This window comes from Primulina huaijiensis, chromosome 7 (genome assembly GCF_012295235.1).
Source record: "Primulina huaijiensis isolate GDHJ02 chromosome 7, ASM1229523v2, whole genome shotgun sequence".
NCBI classification, from domain to species: Eukaryota; Viridiplantae; Streptophyta; class Magnoliopsida; order Lamiales; family Gesneriaceae; genus Primulina; species Primulina huaijiensis.
Window position 1 is genome coordinate 16,014,972 of NC_133312.1, and position 20,852 is coordinate 16,035,823.

The 20,852-nt window shown below is 36.4% G+C and overlaps 1 protein-coding gene across 1 annotated transcript; it reads right to left on the minus strand.

Annotated features, from left to right (window-relative positions):
- Positions 1 to 575: 575 nt before the first annotated feature.
- Positions 576 to 17,292, minus strand: LOC140980515 (ABC transporter G family member 3-like). Its single transcript, XM_073446372.1, has 11 exons — positions 15,982 to 17,292; positions 15,797 to 15,876; positions 14,842 to 15,122; positions 14,034 to 14,205; positions 3,871 to 3,984; positions 3,568 to 3,696; positions 2,863 to 3,054; positions 2,239 to 2,325; positions 1,498 to 1,770; positions 1,181 to 1,288; positions 576 to 908 (listed from the first exon to the last, which is right to left on the minus strand). The coding sequence occupies exons 1-11, from the start codon at positions 16,454 to 16,456 to the stop codon at positions 651 to 653; spliced, it is 2,169 nt and encodes a 722-aa protein (XP_073302473.1). The 5' UTR covers positions 16,457 to 17,292; the 3' UTR covers positions 576 to 650.
- Positions 17,293 to 20,852: the final 3,560 nt, after the last annotated feature.

The following is a 20,852-nucleotide window of genomic DNA, read 5'->3' on the forward strand; positions in this document are numbered from 1 at the left end:
AGTTATTCCGTTGTAAAAACAATGTTATTTCTATGAAATTTAAGATATAAACTGATTTTGATTTATACTGTACTACGAAATTTATTTCAATCGTGCGGTTGTACAACAATTATGAGACATCGCACAAGTGTATTCATTTCTGCATAAATATCTTATGTTATTTTAATTATCTATGTTATATTATTCCAATGCATGTCACAAAATATTACATCCTAGACAACACTTATATGATATACACAATAATTACGATTCATATTAAACAGAATACTTTCAACACCAATTGTATAAAACAAATTTCTCTTTTTACCAATCCTTATTTAATGAATGCTTATATAAATGATTTGTTATATTACACAGAGAAAAAAATGACGGAATGAAATAATTATTATTCCGGTTTTGAAACCATCAGCAGAAAAGTCGTATTGGTTTTTGAAATAAGATTCTCGTTTTGGTTTGTTTCCGAGAGAACCGTAATCGTATCTATGCACAGGTACTTTTGAAACAACACACACAAATGTTGAAATGCATGCACATCCATACACAGAAATCTCCAGCAAACTCCTCGGAAAGATGCATATCTTACTATATCCTCAATTTTATACCCTCTGCATAACTTGAAATCATACAAAAACACACAGCTGTTCTGTCACTTATCTTGGATTGTTTCTCCTTCGATCACACCGGAACAAACACTGTAGAGATGGTTTCTTTATAAAACAAATTTTCAACAAAACAAAGAGAAGAACACGATAAGCAGCAGCCATTAGAAACAGTACTAACAGATTTCCCCACTTGGCGTTGCTGTTAGAAGATATATCGTATATGTTTCGAAGAGTCTGGTAGCCAGATAGAGTCCTTACCTGCCCAACAGCATACGAAGTCCCAAGATACTCGTTTTCCAACATCCCCTGAAGCAAAAGTGGACATACACAAATGTCTCAATAAGCAAAGGTGGAATTCTCCTAAAAACATACTATGGTGCAAATAAAGATATCTAAAACTGATGAAACTCTATTTTTTTAACTATTTCGAACTATGCCATAAAAAATATAAAGCTATTTCCACGTGGATATCAAAAATTATTTTAAAAAGCCATGTTAAATAATGTTTTTAAGCTAATTGTAAACAAACTTCAGAAAAGGTAGATGCAACCAACCGTTAAAACATGAAATGGACTTGCCTGGATGGAGTAAGTGTGGAAAGTAACGTAAGATACTGGATACAGCCAAAGTGGTTTCAGTAAAGCACCACGAATTCTAAAATACCCGGCAGACAATATCATTACCACCTGAAAGAAAACAAAAATATTCATTGAATTTATCACAGGTACACATTTAAGGAGGAAAAAATTTAGAGAAGGGCCATAAACAAGATAACTCCTAACAGAACTGGAATATCTGTAAAATCGTTGCAGGCATTCCACTGATAAATGTGGAAAACCATTTTATTCAAGGTGTAAAGATAATGTCAATTCACCGAGCAGAGGATGGAACTTACATGCATCGGTACCAGTATTAGAATACTCGAGAATACATTTTGACAGAGGCAAGTAACGAGAAGCACAAGTCCTTCATTTACTAAAAGGCACGTGAAGAAATTAAAAATGAAGTACATCAACAAGCTGAACTCGTCTCGCAGGCCGACTAGGAAATAAAAGATCAGACTCGATGAGATGGCTATGAGAAACAAGAATGGGATACTAGAGAAAAATTGCCCAATTAAAAAGCATAATGTCCCCGAATGCTGGTTTGCTTCTTCACTGGCGTATACCTGCACAAAAAAAAGTGTTTGACTAGGCTGTTACAAAATTGCACGGAGAAGCAAGGGTGTGTCAGAAGTTTATAACAAAAATTCTATCATTGCTTTACCATCATTTTTCTATTATAAATTTGCCATGTGACCTCTATTGAAAACCAATATTAGCACCCATAGTTGTACACGGGGGGGCTCTCCGTAGCCTTGATTGCATTATTTAAAACAAAATCAACTATCTAATATATGGCTCTGTACAGTTCTTATATATCTCATAAAATATTTCAGGTGTATACAACTAGAGTGTTACAAGTTTATCTATTTACTATCACCAAGACACACCACTCTCATCAAATTCAGCCATACTTTCACTCTGTTTCCATGGACACCTGTAATCATGCACAGTCGTCTCGGAGAAAGAACATTGCAAAATTATAAAAGCCTGCAACCAAAAGTTTACAGGAGCAAAATGCACGATCTCATTACCTCGATTTCTTTTATATGTGCAGGAACACCAGCTATACTTAGAAGTGAAGCAAAAGATACAAATGCAAATACTGCACCAACTCTTGTCTGCAGTATAAGAGAAGCAAAGAAAAAGGTTACATGTGTAATCAGTTATTAAATGGGAAATTTATTAGGCACACAGAAAAGGGAGGTAAATTGGCTTATATGCAAAGGAGAGCAGCGAAAAAATTAACAAAAAGTTGAATTATTTTAAGAATTTAATTTAGCGTGTGTTTCACTCTATTTACTGGTGATATATAATATTAAAGTGAAATTTAATACTGATATTTGAATTTATTAATGACAGCTTTTGAGTCTTGGGCATGAAGGATGAGTAGTTTCAGCGATTTGTCCCTCTTGAACCATATGTCCATAATCTCCTCGGTTATTCCAGGCATTTGACAGAAACTTTAAATTTTACACAAACACTGTTATCACAAGCAGAAAAAAGGCTTTGAGAATTGGTCATGTGAAAACTATTGCGAATCCTGTTCCGAATTTCAAAGTAGAAGCTTCTAGGATATTCCACTTTAGAAGGTTTAAAAACTCAGGTGGTAATTTATCTCATTGTACAGCACTCAATTAAAAAAGAAAGAAACTCACCGCAATTGATGATAAAGAATGTCCCAGCCCAGAAAATAAAGTACCAATACATAGCACCAGGAACATGCAAAGAATAAGCCAAAGCCAATAATATTTCCATTCCCTCAACATAATCAATAGAGAACGCCAAGTCAAAACTGCAATTTTTGTGACAATACCAGCCTTGACTTTGCTTTTGAGAGTTGGGCCTTCCTGTTAATCAAAAAAACATGCTAAAAGATTCAACAATTGATGATAAGATCATTTTGCTCCTAAGTGACCATTAAATTAGATGGTGCCAGACATGGTAGCATAAAAATGAAACCTGCCAATGTTTAGCAAACTTGAATATATTAAATACAAGTCATCTACATCACAGATAGTGAAAGATCTGGTCAGACTTTATGTTTTCTAATTGTCCCATTCATCGACTGTGAGATAGAAATTTAAATTAGACAAATTCTGTAGAAGGGGGAACATAAAACAGAAAACCGATAGTTGTGTTGCTGCTAAAAGTTTCAGATGTTCCTCATTCAGATTTTCTGTAGATGTCAGCGAGGGAAATATCAAACAAGATTATGAATACATAATCGCTTCCTTTTGCTGGTGAAGTGAAAGCAATATAACTAAAAAGGTACAGAAATATGTCATAACAAAAAAAAAATAAAGCATGAAGCACAACACAGACTGTCAAAAGTGAAATTTAAGCATTAACATTGACTAGACCTTCTCAGTAAGCTTTGAAATCATAGTTTCGACAGCAGCAGCATCGGCGGATGATTTGTACGTTGATTCAAGAGTGCGTATTGCTACGGCAGTGTCCATATTAACTGCTGAAAGTTCCCCATGGTCATCCTGTAAATATTACAATTGAGGATGTGAGCCTTAGAATACACTGGATGTTACTATTATGCAGAAAGTTACAGAAGTTGGACATTTCATAACCTTAGCCTTGACTACAAATATTCATACAGTTTCATGAGAGTTTATCAAGCTATAAGTTAAAATTGTTCAGTTTTTGGAGCAGACCTGCCAGTTTCTGCACATTGCAATAATTCTGTCAAAATCTGTGTTTATTGCTCTCAGAAAATGATCAGAAGGACTTTGCATGATCGGACAAGGAAAACCAGCATTTGAGAAATGCTACAAAAATAAAGTAAAAACAAGTTAATTTCAAAAATGTAAACTAAAAACAGATGAAAACACTTGAGAACTTGCTTAGTGTTGAGTGTCCTTTTTATCGGCTTTTTTGATATTTTTTGGACTGTGCATATTTAGTTTGACGTGATGATTTGATTAGTTTTTAATTTATGATATTGTTGGTTTCAGCTTTTGAAGTTATCTTTTGGTTGGTTTTTGACGATGTGATATGTCTCACTTTGATATATCCTTAGGCCATATCTTTTTAAATAATAAGAGTTATCATGACATATATCTGTACGGATTGGTTAGGGATTTAAATTGGAAAGGTGTCTAAGTTCGTATTGGTAATCTTTCAAACTTTTGATTAAATAATGAATGATAATATGCAATCAAGATTTGTTTAAATTTTCTGATGAGATTTCGCACAGATAGAGGCTTGCTAGTGCCTATATTATGATATAAAAGTATGAATTGAAGTACACGACTTTTGGAGAAGAAAAGCTAAATTGTTCATTCTGTATCTTGACACCTATTACAACAAGGTGATAACAACTCCAATTATATCATTCTGATTTTGAGGATTTTAATTGCTAGTGGTGCACACATTCAAAGCGTCGTGATTCATTCATCAGGAGAGGAAGGTGACGTTCTCGAGAGGGAACATTCGCAGTATCGAAGGTAGTTCGACTAAGACAGATCGTAAAGACGAGTGATGTAGCCAAATGAAGTCTACTGAATGTGTTCGTCGTAGAGGCGTCGTTAGAAAATAGGGAGACTTTTAGTTCGAACAAGTCCTTGTATGGTCATAACATTTTATATTTAGTGGATTCACTTGATATCTGAGCGTGGCCCGTAGACGGGTATTTTGACCAAACTACGTTAAAATCCTAATATTCTCGTGTTCTTTATTTTATTATTTTAATAATCAACGATAAAAACAACGTATACAGCAAGACGACACAACTTCAATTGGCATTAGAGAGGTTCACTACTTTGTTTTGAAGTGAGATTCTTATTTTGTGTGTTATAACTTTTTTTACGGCAAACATGGATTTTGGACGAGAATGTGGTTTTATCACCAAGCCCTCACTTCTGGACAGCACTACCTACCCGTACTGGAAGGCTGGGATGAGAGCATTCATTAAATCAATTGATGAAAAGGCCAGGCTATTGATTGGGACTGGGCGGACACCTCCAATGGATAAAGATAAGGATGGAAAAGAAACTTCTCCTAAAACTGAAGATAAATAGAGCAATGAGGAAGAACGTTAGGCAAATGCGAATGCAAAAACGATAAATGCCGCATTCACAGGAGTGGATGTAAACCAGTTCAAGGTCATATCTACATGTGAACATAGTTACCAAAAGCGTGAGGTGTAAAAGAGCGATAAATTGTTTGGGGCTTAAAGCGCAAAGCGAAGAGCGCACACTCCACGGATCAAAAGTGCAAAAAACAAACTCAAGAAAATAAAAAATAAGATCAAAAGTCTTTGAAATGTTATAGATGAAATATTAAATATAAAAATCATCGCCATCTTCATTTTCCAAATTTCAGTCATTATCTCCGTCGCTTGATTTGTATTCATCAGTATCTTCTTCCAAGCCGTTTTGATGTTAAAATGGCAGCCATAAAAAAAAAACAAAGTACATAGATGCGAGCGATGAGGTTTGGACGAACTGATGGGATCTTTACTCACCTTTGAATTGAAGTTCAATCAGAAAAGGAAAGGTAAAGGAATTGCTTTTAAAGTCGAGTCGCAAAATCATGAGGGAAGTGATATGTCAGAAAATGATGATAACTTGGTTGACTCTTTTGTTTACTCACTAAGAACTTTTCGAAAGTTTTGAAAAGAACGAACAATCAAGTTATATCTTTAAATTTTCTAAATACTAATAAGTCATATAATTTCCAAAATTTCAGGAAAAGCAAGGAGAACTTGACCGGAGGTGAAGAAAAGATTAAGGCCCTTTGTATACAGTGCCATGTAGACACATTCAAGCTAATGTGCAAACACCCTGAAAAACAAAAACAAGGCAATAAACTCGACATAGAGTGATGCTGAATCATAGGCAAGTAAGGAAGAAATCGAGAAACGTGTAAGCAATCATGTTGCCTTGAATGTTCAAACAAATCTGCTGGGGAAGGAACTGCTGGAAGACATGCTCTAAACCTGTCGTAGAAATGTTACAACACACTGTGAAACATTGCTAAGACAGTTAGGTCTTTAGACCGAAAATTACTCATATGAAGGCGAAGTAAGTGACCTGGAGGCAGAAGAAGTCTTGGAAGCTTATGCATTAATGCATAGGCTGTGAAAGATAGTCTGTAACACAAACTTATAATGGATGGAGAAAGCACAGTCGCTTGAAAGTGAGAAAGAAGAGTTGGAAAAATCTGCACTTGAACGTGATTTGTGTGATCTAGAAACTAATGCAAGATTAAATGACACTTTAAATTAACTTCATCACTTGCAAAAAAGAGTTTTACGGTTTAACATGGGAACCACTAATCTAGATCATGTTTTATCTTTGCAGAGGCACAACGGCGATCGAACTGGAGTAGGATATGAAGGAAACAGCTCAAATTCCATAACAATGTTCGTCAAAGAGAACAAGATGAAGGAACATAAAGGAAGTGCATGTAGTTTTGCTAGATTTATTCCCATACGCCACTGTTGTGAGGTACCTGGACAAGACCGAATACATAAGAGATTTGAAGAGAGGAAATAACATGTCATTCATTTATAGGATAACTAGATCAACACCTAGAACGAAGGTTCAGCTATCTCAAAATCCAAGCAAAAAAATTTGGGTCAGGAAAATCAATTTGAATTGTTTAGTGGCCTACTTGTTGGAAAACTGCTCCAACAATTCTTGGTACTTTGATAGTGGATGTTCGAGGCATATGACAGGTGACCGCTAGATATTGACAAACTACAAAAAATGCAAAGAAGGAAGTGTCATGTTTGGTGAAGGCATGAAAGGATGGGTTCTTGGAAAAGGAGTTATCAATATTCCTGTTTTTCCTAGGTTCAAGAACACACTTCAAGTTGAAAGACTTATAGAAAATCTCGCAAGTATTAGTCAACTGTGTGATCAAGATCTTCGTGTCAAATTCACCAAGGATGGTTGACTCGAATAATTTGTGTGTTTTGCAGGGATTCTGGAGAAAACTGTTACATTTTATCTTCTTCAACATCTCCATCACTATCTCATTTGTGTCACAGAACTAGTAATGAAAATATTGAGATATGGAATCAAAAATTTACCTGAATTTCGAAAACCTAACTAAGATCTTGAATGCAGGTGCTGTTCGGGGAATACCTAAACTTGGCAAAAGTACTCCAGGAATGTGTGGACCGTGCCAATTGGGAAAGCAAACAAAACAATGCATACAGTGGTGCAACATGTAACTACGAAGGAAATACTTGAATTAACGCACATGGATCTTATAGGCCCAATGCAGGTAGAATTTATAGTGGGAAAAAGGTATGTATTTGTGTGTGGATGATTTTTCTAAATATACATGGGTTGAGTTCTTTAGAGAAAAATCTGACACATTTCAAGTCTTTAAACTCATATGCATCAAACTAATGAATGAGAAAAATTGCAAGATTAACAAAATAAAAAAAGGAGCATAGAAGAGAATTGAAAATGCCTTGTTTACTGACTTCTGTGATGAACATGGTTTTAGGCATGAATTTTCAGCTCCAAAACCTACTCAATGAAACGGAGTGGTTGAACGCAAGAAATGGCTCATATCATGATAAATTCTAAGAAACTTCCTCAGACGTTACAGGAGAAGCATTAAACATAGCATGCTACACAATAAATAGAGTCTATTTAAAGTCAGGTACCAAACAAACTACATATGAAATATGGAAAGGCAAGAAGCTCACCTGAGCTACTTTAATGTATTTTGTTGTATCTGTTACATCTTCAACGATTGTGAGTATTTAAATAAGTAAACGCAAGCTATCACGGAATCAGCTAATGTTGTGTTTGATGACAGGATTGATCTCAGTGAATACTCTACAAAGGATGAAAATCATAGCCTCACAACGGAACCACTAAAGAGTCGAGAAAAACTGCAGAAGATGTTACATAGCCTGTCGCAACAAACAGTGAGACAAACACTTCACAGAATGTAAATGAACCTGAAGAAACAGATCATAATCACACTACGGCCTCTGAAAAAATATTGCCATCCAGAATCACCGAGAATCATCCATCCACAGCAATAATTGGAGAATTACATGAAGATATAATTGGAGATTTATATGAAGATATACACACTAAGGACTTCTCAAGACAAAGGTATGACAACATGGCCAGGTATATATGTTCTATATCTCATATTGAACCTAAGAACATCAAAGAAGCCCTTATTGGATAAAGCATGGATAAATGCAATGCATGAAGAGTTGGAACAATATGTCAATAACAATGTTTTAATTCTAGTGCCAAGGCCCAAAGAAACATATGTGGTTGGAACTAAATGAATATTTAAGAATACATCTGATGAATTGGAACTGTTGTTAGGAACAAGGCACGACTTGTTGCTCAAGGTTACTCTCAGATTGAAAGAGTGGACTTTGAAGGAACATTTGCCCCTGTTGCCAGACTTGAATACATTAGATTGCTTTTGGTCATTGCATGTTCACTAAATTTCAAATTGTTTCAAATGGATGTAAAAAATGCATATTCTTAAAATGGAATCTTGAATGAAGAAGCATATGTTGAGCAACCAAAAGGTTTTGAAGATCCTCATTATCCTAACAATGAGTTCAAACTCAAGAAAGATCCTCACTATCCTGACTATGAGTTCAAACTCAAGAAAGCACAGTATGATCTGAAACAAACATCAAGAGCTTGGTATGAAAAATTTGAATCATTTTCTGACTGAAAAAGGCCACAAGCGAGGGGAATCATACAAAACTTTGTTAATTAAATGCCTCAAGTCTGATATTATAATTGCTCAAATCTCTGTTGTTGACATCGTGTTTGGTTCAACATTGCAGGATAAAGTTGATGAATTTGTCAACTCAAATGAAGGAGTTTGAAATGAGCATTGTTGATGAGTTAATTATTTTCTAGGATTGCACGTGAAACAAGGCAAGAATGGGATTTTTTATGAAAAAAACTTAGTAAAGAGGTTTGGTCTTGAAAGTACAAAGCACATGAGAACTCCAATGAGGTTCGTAGCACCGAGCGTTTGCCGCTTGCTAGTGATAATTATGCAACTCAAATCTTTTAAACAATACAACAGTTCAAGCGCCACGTTTCGATTGATCTAACAAACAGGGACAATTATTGCACCCCAACAATCTTCCTCCCAATAATTGCACTTCTTGCAATCAATGGGATTGAACACGTGACCTTGGCTCTGATACCAATTGTAGGACCGAGCATTTGCCGCCTTGCCCCAAGTTATAGCTAGTGATAATTGTGCAACTCAGATTTTAAAATCATACAACAGCTCATGCGCCACGTTTCGCTTGTTTTAACAAGCCTGGACAATTATTACAGCCCAACAAGGTCAAATGAGAAGTTAACCACATATGAGGATAGAGTTTTGGTTGATTCTAAATTGTTTAGAAGCATGATTGAGAGTTTACTCCATCTCACTGCTAGTAGGCCTAGCATATGTTTTTATGTAGGTGTGTGAGGTATCGAGCAAACCCAAAGAAGACTCATCTGAAAGCTATGAAATGAATCATTCGTTACATAAATGGAACAAAAAATTATGGGATATGGTTTTCTAATAATACTAATACTTGTCTTGCAGACTGGGCTGGAAACTCGTATGACAGGAAAAAAAAGCACAACTGGAGGATGTTTCTACGTGGGAAGCAACTTGATCTCTTGGTATAACAAGAAACAAAATTCCATTTCCATGTCAACACCCAAGGCTGAATACATTGATGCTGGAAGTTGTTGTACCCAATTACTATGGTTGAAGCAAATGCTTGAGGATTATGGTATTGTGCAAGATTTTTAATTGTTTATTGTGATAATATGAGTGTCATAGACATATCTAAAAACCCAGTACAACATTATAGAACGAAGCACATTGACATACGACATCATTTCATATGTGAGTTTGTTGACTGTAAAACGATTGTTCTAGAGCATGTTGCAACTGAAAAAGCGAATTACATACATATTCATTAAGGTACTTGATTTTGTGAGGTTCGAAACACTTAGAAAAGCCTTGGGTACATGTGCCATACAAAATTCCATTTTGATGATATAAATGTTGCATTTTGAATATTTGAGCCTACAATTTTAGAAAATTGATATTTTGAATTCATTGAGTTAGGTTGCGAGGTGAGGTGATATATACTATTGAGGATTTTTGAGGATTTTGACTAAATCTTCTTGGTTTGATAAATTGCATGAATTTTTGGTGACTCAAGAACTAGTATTGGCCAAATTTTGATTTAAAAAAATATTGATGATTTGGAAGAAGTGTTGATTTGGAGAAAAAAATTAGTTGGAAAGGCTACTTAAGAAACCCAATTGAAGGATTTTTAGAGTGTCAACTACCAACTTTCATGTGCTAATTAGGTCAAACATAATTGTGGATACATGTTTGGAAAAAGCAACCTAAATGACCCAAAAGAACTTCTTAGACCAGGAGCTACCAATATATGGAAAAAAAAGAAGAAAATATTTCATGTTGGCTGCTCGAGTTTGAACGAGAAATTTCAAGATTTTATTTTGCCTTGGAGCCGACACATTTTCTCATACATGTTAAATACATGCCTAGTCTTGAGGTGGGTTTAAAAATCAAGAAACATAAATTTTGTGAGCTTGAATTGAAATTTTGTTGGCACCTCTAATTTTTTTTGGGCACATATTATTAAGTTTTTTTTATAATTCATTCTCCATAATTTTGTGCTAAAATTGAATTTTGTCATCAAATTAGTTTTTATGTTGCTTTGGGTATTTTCTGTTTGCACGGGAAATCTAATATAAGAATTTTACATGCTACGGTGTTGCTTCGTTTTGTGCTACTGGGATTCTTAGAGTTAAATTTGGACTCTAATATTTATTTCCTTTTTTTTATTTGTTCTTCCTCTCTCCTCCCCTATTCATCTTTTTCTTTGAAAATTGCAGATATCACGATCATCATGGTACGGACAAGACGGCAACACTCCAAAATTTCTGAAATTGCAAGCTCTCATTGTAAATCGAAATTACGGATTGATCGGAAACTGGTCAAATGCCTCGCTGTTTCTGTCCGGAAAATTTTTCTTCTGCTTCCAGCTTCTAGCACCTGACGATGCACTGGTCTTACGCAAACATCATCTCCTCTACACGCTGAACACTCTGATGCCCATAGAGACCCACAGGCTGCACAACCCAGAAATCCACCGCTGCCTCCTCGCCGTCGCCACTGTCCGGTGAAACTTGGTGAAAAGGTTTTGTCTCCAACTCCTATTTCTATAATTCCTACCTATCTTGATTTAGTTGTATATCAACCCACTAAAACATCGAGCCACAACTAAAGCTTCCGAGAAATTTCGCCAGATGATTTTTATGATGTCTCTTCCCCTCCAGCAAATTCAAGGACCAATGTTAACTTCGGAGGTACGGGTAATGTTCCAGACTTGAAAGGGACTGATGCTAAGTCCTCTGTTGAGTGTTCTTTGGCCGCCGCTGCTCATGTACCATTCGCTTCTTCGGGTCAAAAACAGAATGTTAGCCATATATCCAAGTCTAACCATCAATGGTGTTTCCTGTTCCTTCTCGAACACAATCTGTTGTCAAAGACACACGACAAGTACTCAGCAGTCATCCATTCGAAAAGGGAGGAGATTTCGTTTTTGAAGAGTCCATTACTCCAAGTGAACAAGTCACTGCCCCTCGGCCAGTCAAGAAACAGTGTACAAGCGTGACTTCAAATCTACTGCCTCAACTCCCAAGCCACAACTTCCTACATCTACTCCTTCAAAACCTTTGACTAGAGGAACCACTGCTAAGGCTGCTAGGACTTCCGCTGTCGAGTTTGGGTATGATTCCACTGATGTCTGGCTAAGACTTTCTTTTGTGCAAAGATAAGATGAATTGGGATGTTTTATCTAAGCGAACGATTCTTGGGGAACATGTGTTGAATAAGAGGAATGATGAATCTGCTGGCATTGTCAAGTTGTTGCAAAATGTGAATGATGGAGACTGTTGCTAAATCAAAGCCCTTTGTGGTAGCTGTTGTTTATTAGTTCTATGCAAACTTGTCTCCAAAGATTTCTGTTCAAGGGTCTCCAAAGTTTCATAAAGTGTATCTTAGGGGACATGTTTTTTATTTCAATGCTGATCTGATCAATGATTATTTTGGGATCAAATTCGATGATTCTGACTATATTCTCGACTCCCCACCTTCTGATGATGAACTCACATGGATGAGGCAGCAACAGAGCTGACTTGTCGTGCTACTGTTTGGCCACTTGGCAAGCGCATATCCTGCTCACATTTGACTTCAAAATATATCATGTTAACTCGAGTTGGCTTGTGGAATTGGTTTCCAACAAAGCATACGTCCACAATTGATTACGACATTGTGTTTTCTCTATCGCTTCAGATTGTGCAGCACAGCTTTCTCAAAGGCAATCGAGTGGTTGATATTCAGGGGAAGATTCCGCTTCTGAATGCTAAGGCTCCTGTTAATGAAGAGGTTCATGCCACTGCTTCCTCAATGTTGCTCACTCTGATTTGGTGACTGAAATTCAGCTTTTAAAAGCTTCGACCGTTCACATTATTGGCATGCTCGAGAAGATTTTGTAGCAACAAGATGCTATTGTCAAGCAACAAGCAGACCTTCGTGATACTCACAATGCTTTTGTTGGCTCCGACACCGCTAGTTGATGGGTGTTCCTTTGTCTGTTTCAACACAAAGGGGGAGTAAGTATTCTTGGTGGTACTTGTGTTCAAAACAAGCCAAAAAGGTGAGTGACCATTTTAATTGGCTTGTTTTGATATTTTTTGGGCTCTATATTTAGTTTAACGTGATAGTTCGATTGGTTTTAAATTTTTTATATTGTTGGTTTAAGCTTTTGATGTTATATTTCGATTGGTTTTTTATGATGTGATATGCCTCACCTTGATATATCTTTTGAATTTATGAAGCTTATAACGATGTATATCTCTACTGATTGGTGAGGAATTTATATTGGAACGGTATCTAGGTTCGTATTGGTAATCTTTCAAACTATTGACTAAACAATGATAAGATGCAATCAAGATTTGTTTAAAATTTCAGATGATATTTCGTACAGATAGAGGATTGTTAATTCTATTTTGATGTAAAGTATCACTTGAAGTGCACGACTTTTGAAGAAGAAAAGCTAAATTGTTCATTCCGTGTTGCGACAACTGTTACATGAAGATGATGACATCCCTACTTGTATCATTCTGATTTTGAGGGTTTCAATTGCTAGTGATGCATACATTCAAAACGTCGTGATTTATTCCTCGGGAAAGGAAAGTGATGTTCTCGGGAGAGAACAATCTGTAGTATCAAAGGAGTTCGATTGAGGCGGATCGTGAAGACGACTGATACTCGTCAAATGAAGTCTACCGAATGTGTTCGTTATAGAAGCGTCATTAGAAAAGAGTCTTTTAGTATGAGTAAGTCATTGTATGATCATAACATTTTATGTTTAGTGGATTCACTTGATATTTGGGCGTTGGCCCGTAGACATAGGCCTTCTGACCGAACTACGTTAAAATCCTGATGTTCTCGTGTTCTTTATTTTATTATTTATTCTCTTAATAAGCAATGATAAAGAACAAGTAACCTATATTGCAAGATAACACAATTTTAAAGAGATTTTAAAAAAAAATTAAAGAGATCTTAACTTCACTACAATCTCTCAAGAAAGTGATGCACAATCAATGCATCCCTTCGAGCTAACAACATTCTTTACCAGGACATGGGAAAACTTTTGAATGAAAATGGCAATCAAATACTGATTTCAAAGATGCAACTATAGAAATCTTTAGCTTAGATTCATGTTAAGACTAATCATATTTCTCAAATGTATCACCTGCAAACATGCCAATGTTTCCCCGAAGAACAATGTGTTTCCATTTGAAAGAAGACAAATTCGATCGAAAAGGCCAAATACTTCTGTGCTGCTCTGGTTAATGGTGAAAATTATAGTGCACCCTGTGCTTGCAAGCTTCTTCAGGTTCACCATCATCAGTAGTGCAGATACACTGCTATGACAACGACTTTTTCAGTATTGAAAAGAAGTGATAAATTTTTAGATGAAAGAAATTAACGAAAACCAGTGGCTGGAAAATTATGTGAGGAATCTGAACCTAGAAGAAGTTATTGCTCCCCCGATCCTATGAATAGCTTGTTTAACTTGTGAAAGGGAATTAATTCAAATTCATTAACTGATAAAAGAACCCTCTTTTAGAGACTATTTTCCAAACTACATGAAACCAAAATTGCAAGGATACCTAAAGCGTCAATCAGATGGATCACACCAACGAATCTTAATATTAACATATACCTCCAGAATGTTTGACAGGCAGTGATGTTTAAAAATCAGTTTTTAAAAACCATGGTTTTGGCCTCTTTCTCATAAGATAGGTGTAGCTTATCCACTTGAAACTTCATCGACAGCTACTAAAAGAGGACGGGGACACATGGACAATGGTCTAATTCATCTAATGATAAATACCGACATGGCTAGATAAATAATCAAAGAAAAGTGTGGTACTTATTTCTCCTCCACTTCATCAGGCCATGCATTTTAGCACAAGATCGTATGCTTATGCAGCAAGTTCACAGAAACATAAATACCTTCTGAAGTAAAATTTAACCCAAAAAAAACAAAAAGAAACCTGTCAAGATGATAAAGAGGCTCGTCAACAAATAAGATATGTGGCCTCATCAAGAGCTCCCTGGCAATGCTGATGCGTCTTCTCTCACCACTACAAAGACCCTTCGTGTAACAGTGGCCACCGATAAGTTTGTTTGCATAATCCCCTAGTGACATGGCCAGGATAGTATCTTCCACCAATCCCCTCTTCTGGAACCCGGAAAGCTGCAGTAATGCCGAATAGTAAAGGTACTCACGTACGGTCAAAGATCCAATGAGTATGGTTTCTCTTTCGACAAACCCCTGCATAATGGAAGCACATGCTCAAATCTCTGAAGTTTTAAAGAAAAATTAAAAGATTATGTTGTATCCAGTCGCATAGAAGCTATGGCTCACGCTAAATGCCATCAGCTTCGTTATCATGATTATTTTCCATCGAGTAGTCATCATTGCCCATAAAACTTTAATTCAAATGGCAAAACTTTCTTAACATCTTTTGGCACCAATTAATTCTAGCTCGAATTAGATACAATAGCATGTGTTCATAGTATTAATGCATTTTGTTACTTCCATGTCAAATTCATGAATCGAAGAATTACATTACCGCAATGTATCATGAGATCGAATATGATAAGGCCTATCCAGTGAACTATTAAATCATCTCTTCCATCTCTAACGAAAATGATCGTGCCAATTTTCATCTAATATAAGCAATCATGAAGTTTTCATTTAGCTTCTAATTCTAGTAATCCGATTATCAGGGTAAACATTGTTTGAGAACTATATGCAGAGGATGCTTCATGGACAACCAATCATAATTTTTCTTAGAATATTTAGAAATGCTAAGATCTTTTGAAGAAAAATTTGAAGGTCGCTTTTCAAACCAAATTCACAATTAATACTGCTGAATGCTGATATACAAACGCAGAGCATTATTCATGAAGTTTAAGGAAAAGTGGTACCAAAAATGAACTTACATAAGCTCCATACTGCAATCGTGATTTTACACCATTCACAAACACCTCACCATATGTTCTGGCCATGTCTGGCAACCTCCCTAAAGCACAAGAAGAAAAATAAAAAATATTGATAAGAGACAAGCACATATGTTCTTCTAATAAATCTACTCGTGTCAGAATGGGCACAAAATAAAAGAAAAAACCTGCAAGAGCTCTAAGCAGTGTTGATTTCCCCGACTTGGCAGGACCCATAATCACAGTCATTGTGCCTGGCAATGCATAGCCATTGGAATTCTTAACAACCTTGTCTGAGTAATTTCTTTTACCCTTTACAGTGACAGTCAAATCCTTCCACACAACAGAGGCCCCTGCAATCTTTCTTGTAATAACTGCACCTTCAGGCAATGGGGGAGAAGGCAATGAACAACTATTGAGCTTTGAGAGAGAAGGGGATCCCGGAGTCGTGGCAGCATTTATGGAGTCAGCTCCTCCTTCCTCCACCTTAACTTCGATATTCGTATCGTCCCAGTCCGGAGAGTCCTCGAACGAAATAGGCTGCCTGACTGTACCCGGTTTCCTTAAATAGAAAAAATTGCTTGACGGCACCCTGCTCGTGGGACTACTAGCAGAAGAAGACGAAGACCTATAATGATCTGATTGAGACTGTATTTCTTCCATCTTGGAAATGTGAATTCTTTGTTATGCTCCTTGGCTTTTTACTACCCAAGTCAAGTGAAAGTAGGTATTCAGCTCCCTCTGGAGTGTCAACTCTATCCCAATAACATTTCCACAACTTATCATATGACCTTAAACCAAGGCTGGCCAGTTTAATCTGCAGAAAGAACCACCAGACTAAGAAAATCCATAGAATGGAATATTTGTTCTCTAAGCAGCGAGTGATATAAAGAAAATCCCGGTTTCAGATTATTGCATCGAGTGTATTAACCACGAAGGCACGAACTACAAGGGGAACATGTCATAATTGCAATGGTCATGTTACTTTGCTAGCCAAAAAGTCCCCTCGCATTCCCCTAAACATTTCAAGAAACTTTAACACACAAAAACCCACAAATCCAAAGTTATATGAAACTTCTCTCCAAACAGGCCTCACATATTATTTTGTTTTTCCATGTAAGTGATTCTAGTTACTGAAATCACTCGTGCTTCAGTAATTTTTAGCAAATTCACATCTTTCCCACATTCTAAAACACAGTTACCAATAAACCAAATCTTGTTTATCGCTCATTCACTCGAAAATAAGATAAACCCACAAATAAAAACCAAAAACATTAGAAAATACTAAATAGCATCAGCTAAGCAAGAATATCTCAAATCCTTTTCATCAACAATAAACCTCGAAAAGGATAATAAAGTTACAGAGAAGAACTGGCAGAGACGAAGAGATGATGGGAAAAAAGAAGAAAATAACAAAAGCTGGATCTGGCGCTGGGGTTTTTGCAGAGGAGTGAGACTACGAGACTCTCAGAGGTTTAGTTTAGCGAGGGAAAAAGGAAAAAAGACAAGAAATGGAAAAGGACAGCCTTCTATTACACACTAATTAATCAACAATAATTATTATTATATTTAGGATTAATAGAACGGCAAATTGCTCGTAAATTTCTATTGGAGTTCTGAACTTTATGGTCAGTATCCAGTAGTTAATATATTTATATTCAATGCCTGACAAATTGTATTTTTATGTTTAAACTCCCCAATGAAGAAGAAAAGATCGAATTACCCTTATATTTTATTAAACTCATTACTACCCTCCTACTTATACTATTTTGCTGATAATATTAATTTATTATTGTATTATATCTTCTCTCCCTTCTTCTACAGAGTTGCTTCGGCCGAGGGATAAAGAGAGAAATCTTCAACTGAGACGCAGCAGACGCAGCAAATGGGGGGAAAAAAGGCGACAAACAAATCTGCAGAAGCTAGCACCTCGAATAAATGTCGAAGAACTAGAAATACGAAGAAATCTAAGCAAGGTACGAACGAGAAATCCAATCAAGGTACGAACGAGAACCACATTTTCCTCAATGTCTAGGGTTTGTTAATTGTGGATACTTTTTTGTGGTTTTAAAACTGTTATTGTTTGTTTTAGGTTATTGACAACCTTTTTTCCTCAATTTATAGGCTTTGTTCTTGATATTGTTATTCATTCGAGTTTTTAAGTTTTACTGTTAATATTTTAAGAAATTTTGATTAAATTCAAAAATTAGTAGATGTGCTTGATTTCGAAGCTGTTGTTCCAAATTCCATGTGTTATGCACAATTCAATTTTTATGTGATTATTTATTTTTTCGTCTACTGGGGTGGCCAGTGTGAAACGTCTGCCTTTCTTTTTCTCAAAATGTGCTAGAATTTTTTTTTTTTTTTAAAACCTCACATAGCATTCGGCCGAACCATAAAATTTCATAAAATATTTTTGACATCATTTTAAAATAAACAACCAACTAACATTTTTCTAAATCTAAAAATAACATTTGAAAAGTATAGCCCATATTGTAACCTCTCAAAAACCACTCGTGATCATGATAAAAGTCATAAAATCTTTTAAAATAAATCATAACATATATGCGAAAACTAGCGTCGGTCCTCGGGTCATGTGCACCATCCGTCCAGTCGGATCAACCATCAAGACCTCCATTAGCATTATCATGATAAACTGCATCCATCACACCTAGTGAGTCTAAAAACTCAACACACCATAATCTTTATAACAAATAATACATATAAAATCACATGCAACAGTGAAAAATAGTTGTACCTAAAATATCGTTTTCATGAAGATGCATAAACTTAAAACATTAACATTTTCGTAAACCTTTTTATGATGCATGAACTTTAAATAAAAACATTTTCATAATGATGCATCAACTTTAAACATAAACATTTTCATGACATGAATAACATAAACCTTAACCTTTTACTTTTTCCTCAACATAACATAACATAAAACATTTTTCATGATCATAAACATTTTTCCTTTTTCCTTTGTTGAATTCAGATCGTTAATTGTGACTTTCCTGACATGACATGACATGATCGATGGATCCATCTACATATAACCACAGTACTGGGCGGCGGGGACATCAGCGACGCTCTCACCGGTCAACTGAGCCTTGGCCTAACATGATCGAATAGAAATACGATCGTCGGGGCTCCCTCTGGGGCCTTCTCCCATAAATGGGCTCCCTCTGGGGCCTTCTCCCCTCACGATATTCCCATTCTTCCTCAAACCTCATAACCTCATATTCGCAATAATGGAAACACGATCGTCGGGCTCCCACTGGGACCATCACCCTCACGACATCGCCATTATTAACGAATTAGTCACAATCACTTCACCTCCTTCAACATTTTACATTTTCATCACTTATAAAAATCATCCATATAATATCATTTTTATTTTTGAAACCAAGCATACAACATGTCTTTTAAATGTCAACCTTAAATCATAAAAATCCTATAGACATTTAAAAATCATAATTTAATCATGAACATTTCATAAACATTTAAAAATAATCATTTTAACCTCAAAATATTTAAAATAACATTTTGACATTTTAAATCATAAACATATAAAATTCCCTAAACATTTAAAATATCATTTTAACTTATAAAATCCCATAAACGTTTAAAATATCATTTTAACATTTAGAATTCCATAAGCATCCATAACTATAGAAAATAATCATATTAGCACATAAAACAGCATTCAGGGCACTGCCATGACGTTTACTAATTTTTAGGTGTGAAAAGACCGTTTTACCCCTAGACGTAAAATTTCACGTTTTTGACATGTTCTTAATTCCGTTAACTCTAACATGTCCCAAATAATTATTTAAGCCTACATTAATTTTCTCATATTTTTATTTAGCCTAAAACGAGGACTTTTAAATTTATCTTTAAATGTGACGTATTAATGCGTTTTAATCCCGAATTAAACCAAACCTTAATATAAAATTCCCAAATTAAAAACTTAGACTTATAATAATTATTTAAGCTTAAACCTAATTTTTCATAATTTTATAAAGCTTAAAACTAGGTGTTTCAATTAACTCGTTAATTAGCGTTTCGTGCGGCGATTAAATCCCGGAAAATTCCAAAACTCATTATTTTGATCCCAAATTTTTAACATAACATTTTTAGAATTTATTCTACCCTTCCAAGTCATGAGCCACACCCGTGGACCCTTGGATCAATTTTTAGTTCTTTAATTTTCGTTTTTGACACCTTAACGAACACACCGAGCCATCTCCTAATTTACCCGAGCCACGCCCGAGCCACCTTGAACCAAAACTTAGCCAACCCATCTAGGGACCCTACTGTGCAAGCCCAGCCCCAAAACATGACCCTAACCCGCTCAAAAAGCCTACTGAACATGACCCAATTTTCTGCATATGTGTGTGTCTTGTGTTCTAGTTGTATTAGGACTCCTAGCCAGCTTAGGTCACCTCCAGCCGAGCCACCCCCAAGCCCAGTCGACCATGACCACCCCTGGACCAATCCCAGACCCTACCCATGCCAGCCCACGCCCTAGAAAGCAAGCTGCGAACACCTGGACTTCAAGGACAGCAACCTGCGCGTAATATACCATCCTCACGTTTCTGGTTCTTTCTCTTGTCCTGCTTGAACCAACCCCTAGCAGCCCCTGCCCCAACCTTAGACCACCTTCTCTATACCCTAAAGGACCTAGTTCAACCCAGCCAAAGCCCCAGACCGAGCCCCCTGAATCCCTGCACAGCAGCTGCACAAACGTGACAGCAAGTTGATCTCCCGGGTGGGAGTCCTCGATGGATGGGACTCCTCCCAGCCCACTTTTTTTCGAATCCTAGCATGGCTAGGACCCCTGCTCAGACCCCTCACGGCCCTGGCTAGCCCTGGAACCAAGCCCAGTCCAGCCATGCCAACAAGGACACAAAACCGAACTCCTTTACTCCCATGACAGCAACCTGGTCCCATCTTGTTTCCTTTGTCGTTTGCAGCGTTTTAGTGTGTTCTAAGACCCCTAAACTTGTGTAAAACTTGCCCCTTAACATCCTAATTCATGGCAGCCCCTTTAGAT